General features: G+C 42.1%; 1 protein-coding gene across 1 annotated transcript in view; it reads left to right on the forward strand.

Annotated features, from left to right (window-relative positions):
- The window catches only part of WWTR1 (WW domain containing transcription regulator 1), a 140,496-nt gene that overhangs the window by 105,863 nt on the left and 6,968 nt on the right, over nucleotides 1-27,665 (forward strand). The window contains 1 exon segment of the mRNA XM_082252502.1: nucleotides 7,877-8,082. Within this exon segment, the coding sequence (XP_082108628.1) occupies nucleotides 7,877-8,082 (206 nt within the window).

Raw genomic sequence — 27,665 nt, forward strand, 5'->3', positions numbered from 1 at the left:
GTTGTGGCAGCACAGAGAGGTGCAGGATCTGTAGGATACCACAGCTGCAGGAGAGGTGCGAGGGCCACATGAAATGGCCTGGGGGGCCACATTCGGCCCACGGGCCTTGTGTTTGACACCTTTGCTGTAGACAGTCAACACTATTAAACAATATGTTAGGAGAAAAGGAGGAGAATTTTTTTTAGCTGAAGATACATGCAGTTTCTCTCTTCCAAATTTTTTTTATTTTTTTTTTATTACTAAACACTTTACACCGAATTTAACAAAATCAAGACAATGGAGGAGATTTACTAAAACTGGTGCACTCAGAATCTGGTACAGCTCTGCATATTAACCAATCAACTTTTAACTTCAGCTTCTTCAATTAGGCTTTGACTATAAAAACCTAAAAGTTTATTGGTTCCTATGCAGAGCTGTACCAGATTCTGTGTGCACAAGTTTAAGGCCCCTTTCACACAGGCGGACCGATCCACCTGTCCGTTTTTTTGGCGGATCTGAACGGTCCCCCTATGCATCCCTATGGGGGATCGGATGTCAGCGGAGACATGTCCGCTGACATCCGATCCGAACCGTCAAATCTGGACGGATGGAAACCCTATTTTCCATCTGTCCAGCGGATCGGATCGGATGAGAACGGACTGACGGTCCGTTCCCATCCGATTTCCCCCATAGAGATGTATGGGGAACTGACAGCTGTGTCTCCGCACACAGCGCGGAGACACAGCTGTCATCCTCCTGCTCAGCGGGGGATCGGCGGCTCGACCCCCTGCTGAGAAAAAAGGAATCCGTCCGACGGACGGATAGTGTGAAAGGAGCCTAAGTAAATCTCCCCCAATGCCTTTAGTTTATGACCTTCTTCTGAAAATGCTAGTTACTTTGCTGTCATGCAGATCAATTAGCATTAATATTTTATGAGCCACTGATCTACCCTAGTATGCAAAAAGTGGAGGGGGAGCTCTTGATCAGCATACTTGTTCCAGGCATACTTGTTTAGGCAGCCCATAGATGAGTCCGTTTTATTTGTTGAACCAGCAGGTTGAATGAAAAAAACAGGCTTGATTCCTCCATCAACACACTCGATGTGGATGGGGGATTTCCTCCCTGGTAAACTATTATATTCTGACAGTGGGCAGACTTCCCTGCCATCAGAATACACTGATCAGTGATGCGGGCTTTAGCCGGCAGCGCTGATCAAGCAGGGAAAATCCGAAAGGGAGGTTGTACAAAAGTCAATTAGTGATCGACTTCTGTACAACCTCACTGCCAAAACATGGATGAAAATTCACCCGCTCCCTGCTGAACCAAGGGCTTTAGAGGGTCAGCATGACAGCAATAGAATCAAGATCCCAGCCGGTCAACTAGCATTTTCAGAAGCAGGTCAAACACAGCAGACTCCATTTCCCTTATAACATCCGCCCTTTGAAATAAATCCGCCCATATGGATCTGTGCCCTGCAGAAGTATGCACCACTCTTTGGAGTTGCGTGAGAATTCCTTTTTAGCTGGTCAGACACATCCATTGGCTTTTTATATGTAAAACAGTTACTGGCTTTTGGATTTCCACTTTCTAAATACCTTACAGATTTTTGGAGCAAAGTTCAGCCGAAGCAGGAAAAAAAAATCCAGTGTTTTCATTGATCTTGTTGGCCGGCTAACGCTGCTTCTCATAAATATGCTCAGCATAAGTCTCCGTTTACTGGCGAGGCTGGTTAGATGAAGAAAAGGGGCCAACTTCTCTGATTTGCAGTGAAAAATATGAAGCTGGTGGATTTTGCCGTCCATAAAGCCGCAGACATGTGTTTTCCATCAGGCTTTCTACTGTCTGACACCTGACATTGGACAGTACGCGTATGTCAAAGCAAACAAAAAAAAAACACATTTAGTGCATCTCTGGAATACATGCATACTTCCCCTTGTTTTCTCCCTTTAAATATGCTGCCAGTAAAGAAAAAGAACTATTGATTTGGCAGAAATATAGTGTGCTCCTATCTTCCTACATAGCTCTGAATTCCTAAGAACATGGTGTCAGCCCTGCCTACTTCATTTCTGATGGATTACAAAGAACAGAGACCTCTCTTTTTCTCCTCCCTCCTCATCTGCATAACACCTTATGAATAGGTATTTTTTTTGCGTCTTCCGAACAGATGTAACCAAATGTTTATTCCAATGCTTTGTATAGCAGATCAAAACGGAGTAAATAAGAAAAGTTAATTGTTAAGGTGTGCACAGACTTTTTGTAAAGACAAACAAATGGTAGTTGGATAACAATGACTCTCGGTTGAATTTATAGCTTGCCAAGTCCCTGACACAGGCATATTTTATATGAATCTAATGTCAGGTTTGCACTAGAGTAGAGCACGCTGACCCTTGATTATGGAAATCTCACCTGAGTTGGGTTGATTTGTGGATAGCCTTATGCTGGCCTGTCCGCCAGCTGGACCCATTTATCATTATATTATGCAACAAGAAGCCAAAGTAAATGAACAAATGATAGAACAAAAGCAGACGTTGAAGGTTGTTGTCACTACATTATGCTATGGCCTTCTCAAAGGATGCGAGCATAGGTGTGCACACAGGGTGTGCCCGCTGTGCCTGAGCACACCCTAATCACCCCGTGTGGTGTAGATTCCCTCTGCTGCCCAGCCCAGTAGCTGTGCCAGCTGTGTTTTACTATGTTTCAGTTTGTGAATAAACACAAAACAGAGCACTTCCCATCCATTCACTGTCCAATGCTGCTGAGGCTGCAGAGAAAGGGACTGGGGAATCTCTGTCCTTAGTACCTCTTTCTGTCTCAAAAGTGAGACATCAGGGTTCTGTTTAGACCCCTGATATTTCACCAAAGCCCCGTAATGGAGCTTCTAAGAAAGATGTAAAAAAAAGAAAAAACAATATTGAAAAAATAATAACAAAAAATAAAATTGTAATATATATTAAAAAAAAAAAAACTACTGACACCAATCTCTGCTCTACTGACACCATTCATGTTTTTATACATTTTAAAATGTTTGCTTAAGAATGTGTCTGTGTGTGTAGATACTATATATATATATATATATATATATATATATATATATGTGTGTGTGTGTATATGTGTGTGTGTGTGTGTGTGTGTGTGTGTGTGTGTGTGTATATATATATATATATATATATATATATATATATGTGTGTGTGTGTATATGTATGTATGTATGTATGTATGTGTGTGTGTATATACGGTATATATATATATATATATATATTTATATATATATGTGCGTGTTCCTTTTCTCCTTTGCCAGTTCTAATCATATAAACTCATAGATGATACAGTTGATGAACGAGCCATACTTTTTTCTAGATTTCTAATCGAAAAGATTCCGTCCACGCTAAACAAGGAGGATGGAGGAAGCTCCGCTGACGGCTATTGTATTCAGACAGCTGCCACGCCCACAGCTGTATGAATATCCAAACAGTGACCGCATCTAATTTGTCAATCCGGGTGGTGGCGACCAAGCTACCTAAACCTCAGATTTTGGCTGATTCAGCAGGAATGGCCGAATGTGCAGCTTAAAGCGGTAGTAAAGTCGTAAAAGAAGAAAAAAAAAGATTTCCCCCTGAAAGGCAATGTTCTATTTTGCTAGCATGCATTAAATTATGAAGTACTTATAATATATACTTATCACATTATGAAATACTTATCTTAAAAACAAAGCCCTCTAGTGGCTCGCTGTCACTGCTGAGAGGGCTTCCATTTTCACCCGGTCTTTTTTCCAGGTGCAAGGGTTCGGGCTGTTTTACTGGGCAAACCGTGATGATGTCACCCCTGCGCATGTGCGTGGGAGTCACGGCCATGGGACAGAGCTCTGAGGGGACGGCATGAGTATGCCATTTCTTCAGAGCGCATGCGCCAGTGAGGTCACTTGCTCCTGCTGCTCACTGGAGCACTGCTCACTGCAGGATTAGGAGATATTCATTATACCAACCAGTGAGCTTTATTATACGCTTACCTGTGGGTAAAATTCACAGAAACAAGTTTACTACCACTTTAATGTGATAAGCAAAACTAGTAGTGAAAGGAAGTCTCTATAAGGGGGACATATGCAACGGTAAAAAATACTTTTATTAGTGACATAATGAAGAGTTACAACTTCTGATTGGTTTCCCACTGGGGAAGATCTAACTACTTGATGTCCTAGTGGCAGTGGTTACCACAGTTGGATGGTCTAGCCCAGGGGTCTCCAAACTACGGCCCTCCAGTTGTTCAGGAACTACAATTCCCATCATGCCTAGTCATGTCTGTAAATGTCAGAGTTTTACAATGCCTCATGGGATGTGTAGTTCCGCAACAGCTGGAGGGCCGTAGTTTGAGGATCCCTGGTCTAGCCTGTCCCCACTCTATCCATAACAAAATGTTTGGCTGGAGTTCCACTTTAACAGATTAAGGCATGTCTGGGCATCAGAAGGCACTCCCTGCTCTAGTTGTAGCTGAGGGAGAAAATATTAGGAATGCCATTGGAAAAATCCAACACAGCTGATTAACCACCACCCTTAATAACTACCCTGTGAATGTGGACCGCTTGGATCACAAGGTGACCATAAACATTCCAAAACTGGCAGAGTTGTTCTTTTGTCATCTGATATCCATGGGTTCTGTCACTAAAACTGAAAGTGAGCGGAAATCTGAAGTGTCACCAGAACAGGAATAGTGGGGAAGTTTTCAAATTGGGGGACTTGTTCCAGGGACAGCTGTCTTGGGGGGGGTTATTCTGTTTCTTCTTTGGGAAAGTAGGTTAGGAGTAATCTCTAGATTGGGTCAAAGATGATAAAAAAAAACTGACCTTGATCAAAACGATTCTCTACTCTTTGTAAAATAATTAAAACATTTTAAAGGAATCAAATACTAAGAGAATTATGCAGAAATCCAATGCTGCCCTACTTTTCTGGGTAGTTTTTAAGCCACAAATCTGGAACAAGCATGCAGCAATTTAAACATAAGTTAAGTCGGAGTACCTGATTAGTATGCTTGTTTAAAGTCAGTGACTCGAGGAATGGAAGCCCTTTAATTGGTGTGGTCGCTAGGCAACTAGAATTGTTTAGAAGGCATGGTCAGCAATGGCAACCTGCATGTTTCCCTTAATGCAGATCTCATTTAAGGATGCCCTACATTTGAACTTTCCATATGTTATACTTTTTTTTTTTCTTCTACTCTCCATGCTGTAGTTTAAATATCTGGACACACCCAAAGATAAAGTTTCAAATAGAAGAGAAATATGTGGCTGGGATTAGCTGAGGATCAAGTAGTATGCATCAGGGGTGGGTGGCCTGGGGACACATGTAGTGTTTCCTCAATGACTCCAACTAGACTTTTTTTTTTTTTTGTTTAAATATATTTTATTACATTTTTAATGTCATTTATAAAAAAGAGAAGAAAAAAAACACAAGAAAGAAAAAAAAACACAATAAACAGAAAGTAAAAAAAGTAAAAAAAAAACTACAATATTTCCCGTATCTCATTAGATTGCACAGATCACAAATAAATGTCAGAAATACATTGGGTAGTACAGTGTATAGGGCTATCAGTAGAACATTGCGTGGAAGAGAAAATTGAGTCTGAGTGGACTAGAAATCCATTTGCCCCACAATTTTTAAAAAAGTTTTGGCTTTTTTCTGAGTTTAAAGATGAGTCTATACAAGGCGAGGGTATCATTATTGAGTTTAAGCCATGTGTGTATCACAGGAAGAGAATGTTCTTTTTCCAGGATAGTAAAATCGTGTTTTTCTTTTTTTGCAAAAAAATACAGGATTCGCAAAAAACGTTTAACATAGTTAGAGGCCGGTAAATCACCAAAAATGCCCTGAAGACAATTCTTAGGATATTAGAAAGGTCCAATTCCATAGAAGGAGCCAATTTCCCTACCTAACAAGACATAATTTGATCACTGCAAGGGAACTTTACCTAGCTGTTTTATTCTGTTCATTATCATTTCATTTACCATAACAGTCTTTCATACTAAGCCTTTTAAAATTGTAGGTTTATTTGTAGATGTTCTACAGCCTTGAAAATATGTGAACACCTTTTGTATAAGCATGTTCTTTACTTACATAGCTCTGTATTTCAACAAATCTTTATTATCGTCCATTTGGAGATATATATACATATATATATATATATATATATATATATCCAATACGTAGACCATTGGTCATGCAGAAACTCTTAAAGTTTGATAGGCACCTAGCCAGACATGAACGATTAAAGTATATGGCACAGTTTTGAGTGATGTCTGTGAGTTTACGCAATTACTTTCTTGCACGTTAATAGCATAATCGCTCCATTCCTCCTGGAAGGCCTTATTTGAATTTATGGCAGGAAACATTATTCCTTAGTCTGAGATTTCATCAGGGATGGATGACACCAACAGTTTGCATGAATATGAAACAGATATGTTATGGCCTTCTTGGAGGGCATGTCTACAATCTCTGGGCCAGACCTCTTTACCAGACTACTGGAAATTGCTCCAAGCTGGTGGATAATAAAACTCACACAAAATACACCAAAACTTCTGGCCCTAATTGCATTAATTTACCATTTGATAAGTTAGGTACAGCATTTTGGTTGGTCAAACCTTTGGGTGTCAATGAGATTATTTACTAGGAAATATTTATTTTTCGTTCATCAATGGACACAGCGCTCCATAAATCATAACTACTGGGTTATATTGCCTCCTCCTTTAAAAGTGACTCTTTAAAAGGGTAACGTACAGCAAAACGTTTGGGGACCATAATCGGTAATTTTGGATGTTCCCATTTCTTACATTAAAACCTGTCAAAATAAGGTACATAAGGAAACACCTTTGGAGTGCGAGGTGACTTATACGTACCAAATGACACAGCCACGTCCGTGGCTACATCAGCCGCATCCTCCATTTTTAAAGTCTCACGCACTGCAGTGATAAGTGCATCTACCAGCGCTTTTTCATTCACTGCTGCGACCATGGAGGAATCATCCTCACCATCAGATGGATCTGGGGGTGTGATTTCAAGGATGGGAGGAGGGAACCTGCAGGCTTTTTCATTCACTGCTGCGACCATGGAGGAATCATCCTCACTATCAGATGGATCTAGAGGTGTGATTTTAAGGATGGGAGGAGGGAACCTGCAGGCAGGTCCGACCGTTCCTGGAGGTTACCTACTTCAACCCCAAAAAAAAAAATGCCAAAAGGGGAGAGGGGGGACTGTACTTACCCTTCCATGATGCATATAATGCTACCAGACATAATCCTCACCACCGACTGTGACTCAGACCCAAGCCTGGTCGTATGCGACCCTGCGAGACGTTCAACTCGCGGGCCAGCCTCTCTCTGTGAAGCTATGTCGCAGCCAGCCTAGCGCGTAGCTGCGGTCTGCACGCGCTTGTTGGCTGGGGGGAACCACTAGATCTAGATTATCCAGCCCGTTGCCGAGCCTGGCAGTTGATTGTAGATCTCCCAAGAGGAAAAAAAAAAGAGATGTAAGGAAGGAGAGAAAATTGTTAGGACCAGAGATCCCAGCTGGGAGCCTAGGTCCTTACTCCTGACTAGACAGATTAAAACTGATTACCTAGAGCAGAGAGAGGGGGGGGGGGTTATACCAAACTGACAATGGCCAATGGGCGTAGCCAGGTGTTTTTTGTTCTGCCTAGTCCTACTCCCGGATGAGGCAATATAACCCAGTAGTTATGATTTATGGAGCGCTGTGTCTCTGAGAAATGGATTTTATGGTAAGTACAAAATCCCATTTTATGCTGATATATCCAGTGTTTGCTTGACATAAAAGAAACCAATGTACAGTATCTCATATACACTCTTCATTATTCTTGGACTTTATTGTTGGACTTACCCATCTTCCTTCTCTTCTAGTAATGAATCACCAGCATCAGCAACAGATGACTTCTAGCCCAACCATGTCCCAACAGACTCACCCCTCCCAAAGTCATCAAGCAGCATTGATCAATCTGCCGAATGCACTCACTGCCCAGCAGCAGCAGCAACAGAAGCTTAGACTTCAGAGGATCCAGATGGAAAGAGAACGGATCAGAATGCGACAAGAAGAGCTGATGAGACAGGTGATAACACATAGGAACAGATTGGCTATTTATTTTTTCTAAGAGAGCTTTTCTAGTGTGGCATTCCCATCAGCTGTGCTCCACCTTAACGCTGAAAAAATGTTATCACTTATTGCTATTACAAGGAATGTAAAAATCCCTTGTAACAGAAATAAGTGAGATCCTTAATGTGACCTCAGATCTCACATCTGCCCTTAAAAGCAAAAAAAAAAAAAAGTCACTATTTTTCAGCAAGAAAAAAAATGGGCCCTTTAAGGCCGTTTGGCAGAAGGGAATTATGACATCACTCGGGTCCTCCTAGGCCATAGAGTTGAGTGGGTGCCATCTTGTCCTCACTCGACTTCCTGGCTAGAAGGGGAGAGGCCCGGATAGAAAACAACCAGGAGGGGGGGCACCTCTCCCGCCGCCCATAAGGCCCTTTGCACACTGCAGCTTAAAAATGCTCAGTACAGCTTTTTTTTTTTTTTTATAAGCTAAAATACAGCCCATTCATGATTCTAATGTGCTTATGCACACAGGTGCGTAAATGAGCGCCGCGTATTCTTCAATAAGAACAAAATAGAAAAATCGGCATTTTTTGACAGTAATTTATGCCTAATGTGCGCATTTGCACTCAAATATGCGCAAATGCGATCAAATGAACGCACAGGATCATACTGTTGATCTGAAAAAAAAATTGCATATTCAGAGGCGCGAATTTACGTGAACGCATATGCGCAAAAATGCACGCAAATGCACGCTTTTCAATAAGACAAATATTACGGCTGAAAAAGGAGATGTTCAAACAGGAGTATCGTGTGCAAGAGGCCTAAAAGTGATCCCTCTGTGATTCTGCTGCTGGGACCTTTTTTATGTGAAAGAGGACTGCCGGCTGTGTAAGAAAATACCGGGGTTATGGCAGCTATCTGCTACCATCACACCGATATTTAACGTCAAAGTACTGACGTATAACTGCGGCGGGCGGTCCAATTTTTCTAACTTTTTCAACAGTTTCTGGGTGACTTTTTGTTCTACTTTTCACTGCAGACATTCCTGTAGTGTGAGTCATGTGTGCAAAGACGGGAATTGTCAATGTAATTTACAACATTTCAAGCTCACCAAACATAGATACTTAAGTTAAGTGCGGACAGATGCACTTTTGTTTGTGTTCTCACTCTGCTATATAAATACATATACACAGATCCTGGCTATACGATGGACTGGATGCATGGGATAATGTAATGTTATGTTATGACAAAAAAGCCTCTTGCATCCAGTGCAACATTTCTGTCTAAAAGGGACTTTTGTTGGGAGGAGACACAGCCTATAGCTGAGAATGAACCTGGATTCCCAGATTCACACAAGCAATGTGGAAGTAGGAGTCTCCCGCACTGTGCTATTGTATTCTGACAGCAGGGACTTCCCCCACCCCTCTGTCAGAATACACTGATCAGTGCTACAGCTATTGGCTACAGTGGCTGATCAAGTGCTGGTGTTAAAGCAGAATTTTCAACAGAGGCTAGTCTAATGAGCGACTTCTGTTGAAAAGAGAGGGGTACACATGGGTCCAAATTCGGATGGTTCCTGCTGACCTGGCCAAATTGCGATTCATATATACCCAGATTTACAGTACTGCAGTTAATTATTTGTAACTGAAACCATATTTCCAGGACTGCAGTATGGCAGCCCTAAGCATATGGACTTTCTAGTGCTCTAATGAAATACAGTCAGGTCCATAAATATTGGGACATCTACACAATTCAAATCTTTTTGGCTCTATATACCACCACAATGGATTTGGAATGAAACAAACAAGATGTGCTTTAACTGCAGACTTTAAGCTTTAATTTGAGGGTATTTACATCCAAATCAGGTGAAAGGTGTATGAATTACAACAGTTTGTATATGTGCCTCCCACTTTTTAAGGGACCAAAAGAAATGGGACAATTGGCTGCTCAGCTGTCCCATGGCCAGGTGTGTGTTATTCTCTCATTATCCCATTTACAAGGAGCAGATAAAAGGTCCAGAGTTAATTTCAAGTGTGCGATTTGCATTTGGAATCTGTTGCTGTCAACTATCAATATGAGATCCAAAGAGCTGTCACTATCAGTGAAGCCAGCCATCATTAGGCTGAAAAAAACAAAAACAAACCCATCAGAGAGATAGCAAAACATTAGGTGTGGCCAAATCAACTGTTTGGAACATCCTTAAAAAGAAAGAATGCACCGGTGAGCTCAGCAACACCAAAAGACACGGAACACCACGGAAAACAACTGTGGTGGATGACAAAAGAATTATTTTCCTGGTAAAGAAAACACCCTTCACAACAGTTGGCCAGATCAAGAACACTCTCCTGGAGGTAGGTGTGTCAAAGTCAACAATCAAGGGAAGACTTCATCAGAGGGAATACAGAGGGTTCACCACAAGATGTAAACCATTGGTGAGCCTCAAAAACAGGAAGGCCAGATTAGAGTTTGCCAAACAACATGAAAAAAAAGCCTTCACAGTTCTGGAACAACATCCTATGGACAGATGAGACCAAGATCAACTTGCACCAGAGTGATGGGAAGAGAAGAGTATGGAGAAGGAAAGGAACTGCTCATGACCCAAAGCTTACCACCTCATGAGTGAATCATGGTGGTGGTAGTGTCATGGCGTGGGCATGTATGGCTGCCAATGGAACTGGTTCTCTTGTATTTATTGATGATGTGATTGCTGACAAAAGCAGCAGGATGAATTCTGAAGTGTTTCAGGCAATATTATCTGCTCATATTCAGCCAAATGCTTCAGAACTCATTGGACGGCGCTTCACAGTGCAGATGGACAATGACCCAAAGCATACTGCGAAAGCAACCAAAGAGTTTTTTAAGGGAAAGAAGTGGAATGTTATGCAATGGCCAAGTCAATCACCTGACCTGAATCCGATTGAGCATGCATTTCACTTGCTGAAGACAAAACTGAAGGGAAAATGCCCCAAGAACAAGCAGGAACTGAAGACAGTTGCAGTAGAGGCCTGGCAGAGCATCACCAGGGATGAAACTCATCGTCTGGTGATGTGTATGCGTTCCAGACTTCAGGCTGTAATTGACTGCAAAGGATTTGCAACCAAGTATTAAAAAGTGGAAGTTTGATTTATGATTGTTAATCTGTCCCATTACTTTTGGTCCCTTAAAAAGTGGAAGGCACATACACAAACTGTTGTAACTCCTACACCATTCACCTGATTTGGATGTAAATACCCTCAAATTAAAGCTGAAAGTCTGCAGTTAAAGCACATCTTGTTTGTTTCATTTCAAATCCATTGTGGTGGTGTATAGAGCCAAAAAGATTAGAATTGTGTCGATGTTCCAATATTTATGGACCTGACTGTATATGGACTTTGTAACCCCCCCCCCCCCTTTTCCCTGAGATTTAATGTGTGCCCCTTTCCTTGCCCCTTGGCTTTTAGATTTCTAGCTTTAGTGCCTTTTTTCCTGTTTACTTACAGTTTATTATTTATGCCTGCCTTTTTTTTATTGTAAAGGAGTAGTTGTTTTATAACAGGCCTTAAGGCACGTACACATGATAAGAAAATCTGTAGGGAAAATTTGTCCGACGACCGATCTGTCGATTTTCAGATTGTTATGCCCCGTACACACGTGCAGATTATCTGAAGACTTTTGTCTGTAGACTTACCAAAACCATATAATATGAGGTCAAACCTAAACACTTTCAATTTGTATGCAATCCGGCAGGCCCTTGCACTACATAGAAAAAGTAAATCTGAAGACAAAAGTCTTCAGATAATCTGCACGTGTGTACGGGGCATTAGTATGGTGCTTTCGACAGCCGACTCCGACTTTTCGGCTGACAAAATCCTGGTGTGCAGGCTATATAATTTTTGTCGTCCGTCAAAACAACGTCAGATTTTCGTCTCATTAGTACAGATTTCAACGGAAAAAAATCTTAAGAGCAAGACTAGGCATGCTCAGAGATGAAAGAACACATACAAAGCAATCCAGCACATGACATCACTTCTGAAGTAGAATTCTGTCGTACGGGAAAATTCGTATGAAAATAACCTCTTCACTTTCCACATCAGACTAGCATGCCACAAAATACTGACGACAGATCTTTCGATAATCTGATCGTGTGTACGGGGCTTTATTCTTCCATACCCACTCTATCATGCCTATTAGAGCTGGACCCCCAATATCGGCTCACCAGAATTTGAAAGTTGAAGGTTTCTTAGTATGTTCATGCTTGTAAGGTTTACCTATAAAATGTGTAATACTGAGTATTTTATCTATAAAATCTGTGACACTAAGCCCTGGTTCACACCAGTACGGCTTTGAAATCTTGCTATTTTGCGCCGAAAATCAGTGCGATTTGAGCCTCTGATTTCACTGCGGCTTGCGACTTCATCTAACAGCAGTAGTGCAGGAAACTTTTTCAAAGTGGCTGCAACTTGAGTCGCAACGATTTGAAAGGTTCCATTACCGGCAATGGGGTGGAACTTGTCATGTGGTTTTGAACGGTCAAATTGCATGGCAAATCGCACTAGTGTGAACCAAGGCTAAGTAGCATCTAAAAATGACAAGAGATAAGTGCACAACACCTCTAAACATTCATCTTTGTTACATTGGGAACGTTTGCCAGATTGAGGAAGACAAAAAAGGCCATCGTCACCCAATGCTTAGTCTGAGATGCAGAGACTGTGAGCTTGGATACTGAAATGCAAAGATAGGAAATACAGTAAGAGGAACAAGGAGGGTGCGGAGGTAGTTAATGATCTATGAAACTTGTGATTTAGACTGCATTCACACCTCAGCGTTTTAGATCACAGGCAGATTTACTGCGATTCTGCCTGTGATTTCAAAGCAGGAGCTGTGAATGACAAATCACAGAACGCACATTTCAGATGCCATTCATTTGAAATCTTGCTGCGATCACAGCAACCAACATCTCGTGATGCATGTCACCCAAAAAAAGTTTAGGAGCCACTTTTGGGCAACATGCTTCAATCGATGTGGGTTACTGCGATTGCAGTGTGATTTATCGAGCTAGAACCTCACTGCGATTTTGGGTGTCATTCAAATTAAGGGCATCGCAAATGTGTGTTCTGCGATTGGTCATTTACACCTCGCAGCTTTGAAATCGCGGGCAGAATCATGGCAAATCTGCCCAAGATTCAAAATGCAGAGGTTTGAATATGCAGCCTTATACTTGCAACTGTTATTTAGACCTGTAAATAAAGGTTACCAAATTTACTAGTAGATATATCCACCTTGTGGTGGATCTGTATATTGTATAATATAATTACCTTATCATCAACTTGGCAATATTATTATGTTATCATTGGGAACCTAATAGTTCTTAAATATTCATTAATCTAATTTCCCAACATGACACATATAGAAAGTTAGATTGCACACACCCCACTGCTTGACATTTTACATGACTGTTAATAATCTCCCCCTGTAGCTCTTGCCTTTCTAAATTTCTAGGAAATAAGTGCTCAACATCTCCAGTTGATAAGGAAGGTACTTGTGAGATTTGAATCCAAGTGGAGGTTAATTGAAGCAATAAGTGTTTGAAATGCTACTCATCTTTGCAGCACAATGATCCAGACAAATAGGGTTTCACAGGTTTCCTCCCCACCAACCAGTGCTGCAGTAAAAATGCTCCCTCAAAATGAGTAATCAGCTGTGGGTAATTTAAGCTTGGCAATTGCCAGTTTTCTGGCTAACTAAAAATAATACCTGGTATAAGGCGTTATAGTTAACCTGGCCACATACAGTATCTAATGACTTAGAGCAGAGATTCCCAAAGTACAGCCCTGCAGCTGTTGCAGAACTACACATCCCATGAGGGATTGTAAAACTCTGACATTCACATGCATAACTAGGCATGATGGGAATTGATGGGAATTGTAGTTCCTAAACAACTGGAGAGCAGTAGTTTTGGAATCCCTGAAATCTACAGGTTTCCCCATCCACAGACAAATCTCCTGCTGCCAGTTATTGTATTCTGACAGCCAGCACCCTCAGCTGTTGGAATACCCAACCAGTGACTGAAGCTTAGCTCCTTCAATTCCTCAATCGAAGTTTGTTGAGCTGGGTGGTGTCATCAGGGCTACTCATGGCTTGAATTGAATTCCCCGTTTCCACTGAGCTTTCTGGTACGGTTTGGTTCGGTACGGTACGCTATTTATGCCGTTTCCATTGTGAATGGTACCCTAATTCCGAACCGTACCGTATCACTTTTTTGGGACCCTTTAGTTGGAGTATCAAGCACATTAGTACCGTACCAACAGGGTGGAGCTACACTCTGCAGAACTTTAATTGGTTGACAAAGAATCGTCTATCACAGCTTTTCTGCTACACCACGCCTATAATGAAAGGGTACTATTGGCAGTGGAAACGCAAGGTGTACCGTTCCGAACCATACCGTACTGAATTGAACCGTACCGTACCACTCAGTGGTAACGAGGCATTAGTGATTCAGCCGAAATTCAAGCCATGGGTGGTTGCTGACACCACCCAGCTTGACAAACTTTGATTGAGGAACCAAAGGATCCAGACAGTAAAATCAGCTGCAGCCAACATTTAGGTATTCTGAACGGTACAAGTTCCATTCCAATACAATAAGCACCAGCGGGAAAATTGTCTATCCTTTCCTTTCATCCTGTTAAGCATGGTTGGGGGTATCTTTGTATTTTTCAGGGGGCTGAACAAGAAAAATATTTTCGTTTATGGCTAGTCTACCCAAAACTGACTCTAAGGCCGGCCATACGTACATGGATTCAATCTGACAATGGGCAGGCTAAATGTACCAAGTTGATCAATTTGGGTACAACCAACAGGATTCTCTTGCGATTATTAGCTGCTATAGCCACTAGCAATAATCAGTCTTCTCCCGGCAGGGGTGCCGTAGATAAATTTGCACTGTGTATGGCCAAGCCTAACACAGACACTAACAACCTACAACGAAAAGTGAAGCAACAAAGACATTGTTATCCATACAGCTAATTCCCATCCTTGTTGAATTTAAAGGATGAAACTTAGTTGGTTGCTTTGGAAAATCACTCACTTTTTTTGCCCATGTTTTTGCAAATGAAACCCTCATTGTCCTGCCATCTATTGTAGTTTTTGTAAAGTCACTGTAAGAAGGTTCACCCCAGCTGCTGTCACCGTAATTTATAAAAAGATTAGGTGGAGCCAACCTTTAAATAGTGTAAGTGTGTGTATAATTTAGTAGTATAAGTATAATTTCACTTCTTGCTTTCCCACCACCCTGTATTCAGGTTTCTGTCTGCCTAATAAAAATCCGATTCATTAATAACACAAAAACACTACCTTGTACTAAATACATAGCTGGAGTTTCTGTAATCTTTGGCATGACCCAAAGTAGTTACTAGGAAAGTAAGGTAGCAATTTAAAATCCATAATTAAAAATAATTTTTTGAAAGTGTTTGCTGCTTCAGATACATTGCCTAACACCCAATTGCCTAGTTGATGTGACTCATTCAGGCATCGTTTACAACAATCACCCAGTGTAGGGAACAGCCAATTAATCCCAAGCACAGATAATATTCGACTTCACCTAAATCAGGGGAAAAGGGAGCAGGTCCCACACTGAATTGGTAGAAGGGATGATAAGGCTGATCTCATAATAACAGTTGCTATCAATCATGGAGCTGGCTATCAGTGGCCTTCTTTCTTAAATCATTATTATTAACTGGTGCTAAGCCCAGGGTGAGCCTTCCATACCTTCAAGAGTTGCTGCTAATTTTCTAATGTGAACATTTTCTCCTTGCTGTCCTTTTTAATTCCTTTTTTCTGCAGCATTTTAGTTTTCTTTTAAACATCCTCCTCTGGGATTGGCCAGCAAAACTTTATTGTAAGAGTTATTTTTATGCAGTCAGATGACTGGCCCAACTGAGCATGCTTTAACACGAAACTCCAGGCAAATAGCTCAATACACAACTAATGCCCCGTACATACGCATCGATTATTGGCCGTGAATTTTCGGCCAACGTCCGATCGGCCGATTTTCGGCTTGTTAGTATGATGCTTTCGACAATCGACTCCAACTTTTCGGCCGAAAAAAATCTGGTGTGCAGGCTATAAAATTTTTGTGGGCCGTCAACACAATGGCCGATTTTCCGTCAGTCAGTACATGCTCAGAGAAGAAAAAACACACGGAAAGTAAACCAGCACATGACATCACTTCTGAAGTAGATTTTTGTTGGCCGAGAAAATTTGTGTGCAGTCTAGGCACATTTCAAGCAACAAAACACAACTCAGGACAAAAGACGGACGATCGGTTGGCCGATAATCATTGCGCATGTACACGAGGCATTAGGCTGGGTTCACACTAGTGAGAATTGGATATGGGTTTCCCTGCACCCAATCCGCATGTCAGGAGACTCTGGGTTTTCCCGCATCCAATCCACATGTCGGGAGACTGTGGGTTTCCCCGCATCCAATCCACATTTCAGGAGACTGTGGGTTTCCCCCGCATCCAATCCACATTTCAGGAGACTGTGGGTTTCCCCGCATCCAATCCACATGTCAGGAGACTGTGGGTTTCTTCCCATCCAATGCGCATGTCAGGAGACTGTGACGGCTCTCAATGGAGCTGGTTCACACAGCTCCTGGATGGCTGTGGAGTGGGTTGCAGAAGAGTCCTGTACATATTCTGGTCTGTCTCAGGTCCGAATCCAGCCAAAAATTCAAAAAAGGCCTGATTCATCCCTGAAATAGATAACAGGGATGCACCAGACCCCTGCTGTGATCCGCTCTGTACAGCAGTGTGGACCCAGCCTGAAATTCATATATAGTTACTGTGTGCATTACCAAAGGAATTGCATTCTATGCAGCAAGCATTGTTACTTACACACCTTTTCTGCGGTGTGCCTTTAGATTTACTAGACCGGAAGGCTGGATGCCATGAACCACAATAGTACCTACTGGCTAAAGTCAGTCAGAATGTTTAATTCTGTAGTTCAGTTATCTGTAGTTATCTGTAATTCTGTAGTTCTTTAATAAAACCTAAGCTACTTTAAACCCAATAGTATTGGAAGATGATCACTAAAGGTGAGGACATCTGATAAAATAAAATACTTTTTTCCATACATATTGATATTTATCACTAATCCCATTCCTCTGACAATTTTGCACCTTTCAAGCCTGCCATAGTAATGGACATTATGGGGGAGATTTACTAAAACTGGTGCACATAGAATCTGGTGCAGCTATACTTATTAACCAATCAGCTTCTAGGTTTTATTGTCAAAGTTTAAAGTGGTTCTAAAGCCTTAAAGGGGTTGTAAAGGTTCAGATTTTTTTTTTAATAAAAATAGCAAACATGTCATACTTACCTGCTCTGTGCAAAGATTTTGCACAGAGCAGCCCAGATCCTCCTCTTCTGGGGTGCCCCGTCTGCGCTGCTGGCTGCTGCCCTTCATTGGGTGCCCCCACAGAGAGCCTCTTTTCATGGGGGCACACCCGTGCAGGTGCGCTCCCGAGTCCCGCTACTGCCACCCCCTGCTCCCGTGTCACTGGATTTGATTGACAGCAGTGGGAGCCAATGGCTCCTGCTGCTATCAATATATCCAATGAGGAGAAAGACAGCAGCTGGAGCAGCTGGGCTCATGCACATCATTGGAACGGATGGCCTCAGGTAAGAAAGGGGGATGGGGAGGGGGCTCTGGGGGCAGCTGCATGCATTAAGGTGAAAAACCTTGAGACTTTACAATCGCTTTAAGGTTTTCCACCTTAAGGCAATCTATGCATTTAAGCGGAGCTCCACCCAAAAGGGGAATATTCGCTTTAGGCACTCCTCCCCCCTCCTATGCCACATTTAGCATGTCATTTTTTTGGGGGGGCGGTACCTTGTTTAGACAGTTACCCGCTCCCACTTCTGCTTGGACTGCCTAGACGATCCGAGTGGAAGTTGCCCTCTCTCCCTCCCTCCCTGCAATCTTCTGGGACACGTCACAGGTCCCAGAAAATTGTCCGACCATTCAGGAGGCACAGCATGCATTACAACTGTGGGCCCCTGGCTGTGAGGTCACAAGCTGTCACAGCGGGGCCCCACAGTTGTAATGCCAGCGCCGGGGAGAGGAGAGGGAGAGAACTGAGGGTTCGGAAGGCCGCATCGCTGGATCTTGGGACAGGACGAGTGTGTGCCACTTTTTGTAGCTGCTGACTTTTAATAAGCACAAAAATTTGTGTAACCCTGCTTTAAGGTAAAGAACCTTCTGTGATGCAAAATCCCCCCCCCCATCCCTACCTTATACTTACCTGAGCCTGATCTGATCCAGCGATGTGCATGAAAGCAGCGGCTCTCGACACTGTATCCCTCCGGCCTGGGCAGATTGATAGCAGCGGGAGCCATTGGCTTCTGTGTCATTAGATACAGACAGAGTGTCTCAAGAGTGAGCACGTATGGTTGCCCCAATGGAAAGTGGCTTGCCAAAGAGGAGGAGCCTATGGTGCCGGTGGGGGACCCCAGAAGAATTAAAGCTTTAATGTTGCTTTTATTGAACAAGCTGAAAGGCGTTGTGAAGGCAGAAGGTTTTTTATCCTAATGCATTCTATGCATTAAGATAAAAAGCTTTCTGTGTGCCGCAGGCCCCCTCGGCCCCCTCTAATACTTACCTGGGTTCCCTCTCTATCCAGTGATGTCCACGAATGCCTCAGCAGTCCGGGATTCTTTCTCCTGATTGGCTGAGACACAGCAGTGGCTCCATTGGCTCCCGCTGTTGTTAATCAAACTCAGTTTAACGAATCAGGAGAAATAGAGGGCAGGGACGAATGGCAGATTCGTATCTGAATGGATACACGGAGCTGCAGCTTGGCTCGGGTGCCCCCATAGCAAGCTGCTTCCTGTGGGGGCACTCAACAGGAGGGAGGGGCCAGGAGCTCCTGCCAGGGACCCGAGGAGAGGAGGATCTGGGCTCTGTGCAAAACCAACTGCATGGAACAGGTAAGTATAACATGTTTGTTATTTTAATAGAAAAAAAAGACTTTACAATCACTTGAAGCTAGAAGCTTTGCTATGCTATGCACAACTGCACTAGATTCTGTGTGCTCCAGTTTTAGTAAGTCTCCCGCTATGTCTACACTATGAGCATGGGCAAGGAACTGCATTGTGACATAGAAAAAAAAATCCTCTTTTATGGCTACCTGATTCTCATTCAGCTATTTTAAAGGCAGCAAGTGAGAGCACCACCTTGTCTTAAGCTGGATACACACTATGCAACTTTTGTGGTTGGGTTTCCTTTAGATTTACCTTCAACTATGTAGTGCAGGGGCCTGCCTGATTGCATACAAACTGAAAGTGTTTAGATTTGACCTCATATTATATGGTTTTGGTAAATCTAAAGGAAAAAATCTAAAGACAATTGTATAGTATAGTGTGTATGGCCCATTAGCCTATGGATGGGTTCTAGTGATTCAGATAGACATGTTTGGATTCAAACTGGGCATGTACAACTTTGCTGGAATGCCATGCAGTCATAAGCAGCCTTGAAGCCAATAAAAAGATGATGAATTCCTGCCTAGTTTGTGATTGCTTTCTGCATGATCCGGTTTAAAGTAAATATCTAGTTTATTTTTTAGACCCTTTTCACACATATGGACTGTTTGTCCATTTTCCATCCATCCGTTGACGGATGAAAAACGGACATCAATATGGAAAAACGGATGACAACGTATGATCAACTGTTTACATCCGTTTTCATGCGGTTCCGTCAATATCCATTTTTTTTTAACGGATGAAAGCCCTATTTTTCTTCCATTAAAAAAACGGATCAGATGAAAAACGGATGAAAACGGACAAACGGTTCATTTTTTATCCGTTTTTGCATTGGTAGTGGATGTAAAAAAATACAGATGAAAAACGGATGAAAAACGGATGAAAAATAGATGGAAAACTGATGAATACTTCATCCATTTTGACGTGACTGAACTGATGAAATGAACAGTCCGTATGTGTGAAAGGGACCTAATACTGGTTATTGAAACCAATGGTTAAGTATGCATACTATAGCAATACATATTTACAAAGGGAATGTTTTCTTCCATGAAAAGTTACATTAATAAAACCCATGACAGCTTTCAGGCCCTCATCTAGGACAATTGGAAAACAGAGGTCTTGCTGTGATGACTTAATTGTAATAAGTACATTGTCCCCAAGTTAATCCGTCACCCCTGCCCTATTATCCTTAGTGTAACCTGCCTCCATAGAACTGCTGAGTTAGTACTGTGGGCAGTTGCCAAGTAACTGGAATGAGGCGGAAGGGCCCGGGTGAGCGGCTGTGGAATTCCTTTGGCAGGTCTCGTCATTCTCTTTTTATCCTGACAGCAGTTACTGGACAGCTTTCCAACCACTCCAGACTTGACAGCTGCTGTGCTGAGAGCAGACACACCCAGCTGAGAGAAAATAGCAGTTCCTGGGAGTTATCCTATCGGGGTTTGAGGTTCCTTATGCCTCGTACACACGCATCGATTATTGGCCGGGAATTTTCGGCCAACGTCCGATCGGCCGATTTTCGGCTTGTTAGTATGATGCTTTCGACAACCAACTCCGACTTTTCGGCCGAAAAAAATCTGGTGTGCAGACTATAAAATTTTTGTTGGCCGTCAACACAAACGGCCGATTTTCTGTCAGTCAGTACAGATTTCGGCAGACAAAAATCTAATGAGCAAGACTGGGCATGCTCAGAAAAGAAAAAACACATGGAAAGTAAACCAGCACATGACATCACTTCTGAAGTAGATTTTTGTCGGGCGAGAAAATTCGTGTGCAGTCTAGGCACATTCCAACCAACAAACCACCACTCTGAACAAAAGACGGACGATCGGTCGGCCGATAATCGTTGCGTGTGTACGAGGCATTAGTTGCGACCTAAACACCCCATGTGAAGGAGCAAATTAGCTGCTGTAAAAGTCAAAGTACAAAATGCTTTGGTCTATGGTGACTCAAAAATTGACCATGGACTAACAGATCTACTGAACCAGGACATTTCTACAATTTAGAATGACCCCCTTCCTCAAAATGATCCGAGTGCTCTCTGGTCCTATTACCTGCATTGTATCCCTTGGTAATGTACAGTTTGCATGGTCCTGCAGAATGCAGTCCTTGCAGACCTACAGAGGCTCTTGTAGACAATCGTTGGATCAGTTTGTTACGGGTGCAGATGTTTTAGGTTCACAGACTCAGCTATAGATGTAAATGATTGAGGAATCTAAACTCAAATTTCCTGGGAATTAGGGATCAAATAGCAGTACAGCCCTTTTCTTGTAAGGATATCAAGCCCCTTTTCTAAAGGTAGCCAATACTGGGAAAGAAATGCTGACTGCCATTGTTGACCTCTCCTTCTGAAAATTTCGGATTGCCTGGTTATGAAGCTGATCTATTGGCTTTGATACCAACTCAGGCACGCAGATCAGCGGTAATGGCTTAAAGTGGTTGTAAACCCAACCTTTTTTTTTTACCTCGCTGATAGCTGCCATTACTAGTAAAAAAAATAAATAAATAAAAATGACATAAATCTATCCCATAGATTGTAGACACGATAACTTTTGATAAACACTTATTGGGATTTTTTTTTACCAAAAAATATGTGGCAGAATGGAAGGACAGAGGAATGGTGCAGCAGAAAGACACAGGACTTAGGGCTTTGAAGAGAGAGATAAGCAAACCCTACAGACAGGGCCGCTGATAGAGGGGGACCATCAGTCCTCCTGTAGGGGCCCCAATACCAAGGGGAATCCGTGTGGTCGGGTGGAGGGGCAATTACAGAGCCTGTGGGGCTCTATGCAGCAGCTGAAAGCCAGTTTCTCTCCCAGCTGCTGCGGGGAGAGACACAGACATAGGGCATTGTTCCTGTAATTGCTTCTCCGACACTGATTTTCCTCCCTGTTCTACCTGCATCTGACCCTTCCTGTGTGCCCCCCTTTCATTGTAACACCCCCCCCCCCCCCGCAGCTTTCCTGTACTGTAAAAAAATAACAAATTATATAAAAGAAAAAAAATTACACATTGTAATAAATAATTAAAAAAAAAATGGAAAATAAAATAACTGTAAACATTTTTAACATTTTTAATAATATATATAATTTTGTTTTTACAAATTTAAAAAACAATTAAGGGCTAAGGCTACGTTCACATGTTAGCTCTTGTACCTTATTTTGGGCGTCATGCGACCCGCGATTTTGTTTACGCGATGTTACCGCGATTCAGCAGGCGGAAATCGCGGCAGCATCGCACATCGTTTGGGGTGCCATTGCAAATCAACACCAACGCACAGGCGTCCCGCGATTTGCAATGATTTCCAGATCTCGGGTAGAATCGCGGTGATTCTGCCCGCGGTCCGCTACGCACATGTGAACGTAGCCTAATTCACACAGGTTCTCTTTTATGTTTGTGTCCCCTAATAATGATTTTTAGTATATTTTTAATGAAAATATTGTCTTTATATATTTAGGTAGGTTATACGGGGCTTTGTGATTTCTAACAGCAGCCCTGACTACAGATATATGTGCCCAGGTCAGATTTCATGAATGGGGTTTACATCCACTTTAATGTTAACATTCAGATTAGGGTTGCCACCTGTCTGGGATTCACCCTGACAGTCCGGGTTTTAAATCATGTGTTTGGGTTTCAGTCCACCTGAAACATGGACACATAATTAAGACAGGAATGTGGCTCGGAACAGGGCCTGATAGGAGGGTGAGGGGGCACTATGTGTGCTGCATTTCTATTCTTTTTTGGAGTGACCAAAGGTGTCACGGGCTTGTTAGAATTCACAAATAGTGGATTAATAATGTTACAAATAGTGTATATATAAAAAAATAAAAATTGCTAAGGCCCCGTTCACACAGGGGCGATCCGACTTTGGGGGGGGCGACCTCCGAGGTCGCGGTGCGAGCAGCGCGCCGCGACCTCGGAGCGGCCGCCATGGACTTCATAACATTGAAGTCTATGGCGGTCGCCTCCGGGTCGCCCCAAAGAAGCTCCGGACCCTTTTTCTAAGTCGGAGCGACTTGTGTCGCTCCTATTAGAACGGGTCCGCAGCTTCCCTATGGAAGGCGACCTACGGCGACCTGTGAGGCGACCAGGTCGCCTCACAGGTCGCCTTAGTGTGAACGGGGACTGAAGTGTTCGGGTTTGGCTTGAAGGAAAAGTGGCAACCGTAATTCAGATCCTGAGAAGTCTTTCAGTATCCTGAAATGGTATGAGTTTAAATTGTTGTTTTTCGAGAAAGCTGAGCAATTATTTTGCTTCATTTAAGAAAGAAAAATGTGTTTGAAGTGGGATTGTGGTGGAATACAGTGCAGCAGATCTTTTTCTTTGTGTGGGGGACACTATGTCCATCATTTAAGGGCAGCATGGTGACAGAGTTTACACCTAAGTCCATGTTCATAGATGACCCCCTGATATCTTTAATTTGCAGCGAGTAGAATTTGAAAGGCACTTCTACATGATGAAACAAAAATGAATCCCAGCTGCCACAGGGCCTAAAATAGAAGCTTAAAACATGTTTGAACTTGTAAAGACCCCTGCTGCATTTTTATCTAAGACACACAAAGTAAAATCCAAGACGTTCCCTGAACCTGCTTCATTATATGGATATATGGATTCTAAAGAAGCTGCAGCATCAGGGACATTTAAAATGAGCTAGCGTGTGTATGAATCATTTTTTTTTTTTGGAGTTTATTTACTGCTAAATACATAATTATTCGGATTAAAGGTATGTTATTTCACTGATGTCAATTCAAAGGAGGACTGTAGCAGTGTTATAATATACTTTAGACTATTGTGTATTCTCCTCCCGAGAAAAGATTATTTTTCTTCTGTGTGATGACTAGTCTTACGGTATTTATTACCTATCATGCTTCTTCAGACTTTTGAACGTGTATATAAAATGCTGTGTCTACACATGCTTGGAGAAATTAGAGGAACGCCCCGTACTTACAGCTTCATAATTAAAATGCCAAAAGTGCCAAAATGCCAAAACCCAAAAGTAAACATTTATTATATTGCAGTTTACCATTTCTTAGATGTGATGGCTGTATTAGTCTTCTTTTTAGGCCTCATGCACACTGGGCGTTATCAAAACGTCAGCAGAAAGCTGTAGAAGGCGTTTTTCAGCTTTTTTGCAGAAGTGTTTTTCAGCGTTTTTTTTTAGCTTTTTTCAGCTGTAGCATTCTTTAGCTTTTTTTTTTTAGCAAAACTATACTCCCATGAAAGCTTATGGCTCAAAAACGTTGACAAATGTTGAATAACTGCATTTTTCAGCGTTTTTTGGCTTTTATTAGAGCATTTTTAAAGCTGAAAAACGCCTCCTAAAACCCACTAGTTCTGGGTTTTTTTTACAGCCAGAAAACATCCATGCCAAAAACTCCTGATAATATAATATGTGTGCATGGACACATAGGATAACATGCTGGGGAGTTTATTGGCTGCAGAAAAAAAAAAGTCTGACGTCAAAAACAGTAGCTGTAAAAACGTCCAGTGTGCATGAGGTCTTACAGCCGGTTCACACTACTCCAACTTGGGACACGACTTGTGTGCCCTCAAGTCGCCCCAAGTCTCTTGTCATCACAAATTCAATGTAAATGAATGAGAGCCGTCTTAATATGTACTACTGATGTCGCTCCGACTTCAGAAAAGGTTCCTGTACTACTTCAAGACGACCTCTATCCGTCTTGTGCACATATGGCACTTTTCCACTGCAAGTACCGGCTCAGGTCTACTTGGCCCTGCTTGGCCCGGTTTGCTTTTCCACTGCTGGTACCGCATGGTACGGTGTTGGAACTGTTTGGTATGGTTTGCTTTTCCACTAAAGTAGTACTAAAGTTAAGTGGGTGGGATAACAACGATTCTCTGACCAATCAATGGCTAGTAGTGACTGCATGCAAAGGATTGTGGGATATGGTACCGGTATGGTACCTCTTGGAACCACAATCGAGGTGGTACTGTTTTAGAGAGCCGTATCGTTCGGTTCCATGCAGTAGAAAAGCGCCGCCGTACCGTACCGAACCGTTCCTACACCGTACCATGCGGTACCAGCAGTGGAAAAGCACAAAAGCGAGCCGAACTGTTCGGTTCCATGCAGTGGAAAACCGCCAATAGACTTCAATGGGAGTCGCCTCTATGTCGGATCCTTATCTATTTTAAAGCGACTTGTTATCAGACTTTCCAGGAAGAAGAAAAAGATTAGCCAGGCATTCCCCACAGACAAAGTCGCCTATCATTCAAGTCTCTTCAAAGTAGTGCACAAGCCTCTTCCAAGTCTCTTACAAGTCTCTACAAGTCTCTTCAAAGTCACGCTAAAAAGTCGCTCCTTCATGGGGCGACTTTCTGGTCGCGGTAGTGTGAACCGGCTGTAGGGTTTCTGTCCTTTATTTTCACCTGGTGATCCTACCAAACTAGCTCTCCTGCAAATGTGTTAGTTGAGAGAGTTGTGACAAATCATTTACCCCTGAAAGGGTTGCTTATAATGATTAGCTTTTATTGGAAACATCGGTTGGGGGGCCAACATCGCTGGACTCCAGGATATGTAGCTGCTGACTTTTAATTTTTGTACGGGGGGGGGGGGGGGTGGAACTCCGCTTTAATCTAAAAGATTATTGCAAAATGACCAGTATGTTAGTAAAACTGAATATCACACAGGATGGAAAACATTCCTGGCACGTGATTGCTAAAAAAGGGAGCAGTGGGCAGTAAAGTCGCTATGTCATCTGTTAAAAATCTATTACATCACTAGCATGTACAAACAGAATAAACAATTTCATGGAAAATGACTGAATTTTTCACATGACAATTATCAGAAGCATGGTTAGGATATTCGCTAAAAAATAGATTGTGTTCATATGGTTGAATCTTGTCTGATGAAAAAAATGACCTCATCTGTGGCCATCCTTCATACTATGGTACTAATTGTACGAAAATTCTCGAACGACAAAGACTTTTTTTTTTTTTTGGACTTTATTGTTTCTAAACATGTGCAGTCTTTTGTATCCGATTTTTCTCGTACAAAAACAGTACACATTCAACGAAAATCATTAGTTCTTTTGACGTACGATAGACATTTTGGAGTTCGGCCCTTTGGAAATTTTCATTTGGAAAGTCTGAATCAGATGTTGAAAGTTGTGTACATACTATTGGAAAATCAAACAACCATTCCTTGTACATAATTTATCTTCCAATTTTCTCATAGTGTGTACCCCACTTTAGACCATCCTTTTTCAACTGGGGTGCCTTCAGGTGTTTTCAGGGGTGCCTTGGCAAACTGCCTAAAAACTGCACAAAATTGTAAACAAGCTGGCAGGTGAATCAAGGCTGCCTATTAGTTACATAAAGCTACAGGTTTTCATTGAGCACCATTACAACCTTCTAGCCGCCAGTGTCCTAACAACCAATGAAATCATTGGTTGATAAGGAGGATGTTGGCCACCAGCACAGCATCCTTGTTTGCCTCTCCCCTGCCCCTCTCTTTCAGCACTGGGGGTCACATTAGCTGAGTGAGGGAGAGAAACTGAGGGAGAAGAGAAACATTGGAATACTAGTCAGTACCTGTATGCAAAGGTGTTTGCTTTGAAATAATAAATTACCGTGAATGTTGGGTGTCCTACGCATATGGGTGTTGCTGCATTATGTAAAATTATTAATTTAGTATTTTAAATTTTAGAATGGGGTGCCTCGAGATTGTGCAGAATTGTAAAGGGTGCCTTGACTGGAAAAAGTTTGAGAACCACTGCTTTAGACAATAGCCAAATAACCTGTCAGCGTGTCATTGGGAGGAAACTGGAGTACCCAGAGGAAACAGTTATGCACAGGGAGAACATGCAAAATCCATGAAGATAGTGTTTTGGCTATATATATATATATATATATATATATATATATATATATATATATATATATATATATAGAGACCTTTCCATCAAAACTGAGCACAAGCCAGAAGGGCAGTCTGATCACAACCCGATGCTGGCCAAGGAAGAATGCTGTAACTATGTAACTATAATAATGTTGCCTTTCAATTTTCTCATATGACAACCAAAAGAAATGACTGTTGAAAAAAGTATAGAGGAAATTTATCAAGCATGTCAGTAATTTGTGTCTGCTTCATCTGTTCCAGTCAGCTGTAGCTCCACAAGTCTGTCAATACAGGTGCCATAGGCATTTGCTTTTATTTTTATTTAAAGCTCATCCCTCTCTACTGGGTATATGGGACAGCTGATGTCGCTGAATCAGAACAAACCGTGGCCAACTGGTATCCATACTTAACTCAGAAAAATATAAAACATAAGATGTGGCATCTGTTTTGATACTCTATCACTCTACTTTATAGCACCTCCTTTGACAGAAGGCAGGGCTTCTAAGAATTCTTCATTGACACCCGTCTTTTCATTCGTACTTTCAGAAGTTTTAAGCTGACACCTCTGCCAACACTGTCATATAAAAAACACATTTTTCAGAGAATATGAAGGTGACTTGGAGATATATCACAGCTCAGCGACTCAGCCTCTGCCTTAGAATGCCAAGCCAAGTCATTCATATCGCCAGCACTCTATGGGAACTGCAGGGAAGTCTACAAGTCG

The sequence above is a fragment of the Pelophylax lessonae genome, assembly GCF_965119305.1.
Source record: "Pelophylax lessonae genome assembly, chromosome: 3".
NCBI classification, from domain to species: Eukaryota; Metazoa; Chordata; class Amphibia; order Anura; family Ranidae; genus Pelophylax; species Pelophylax lessonae.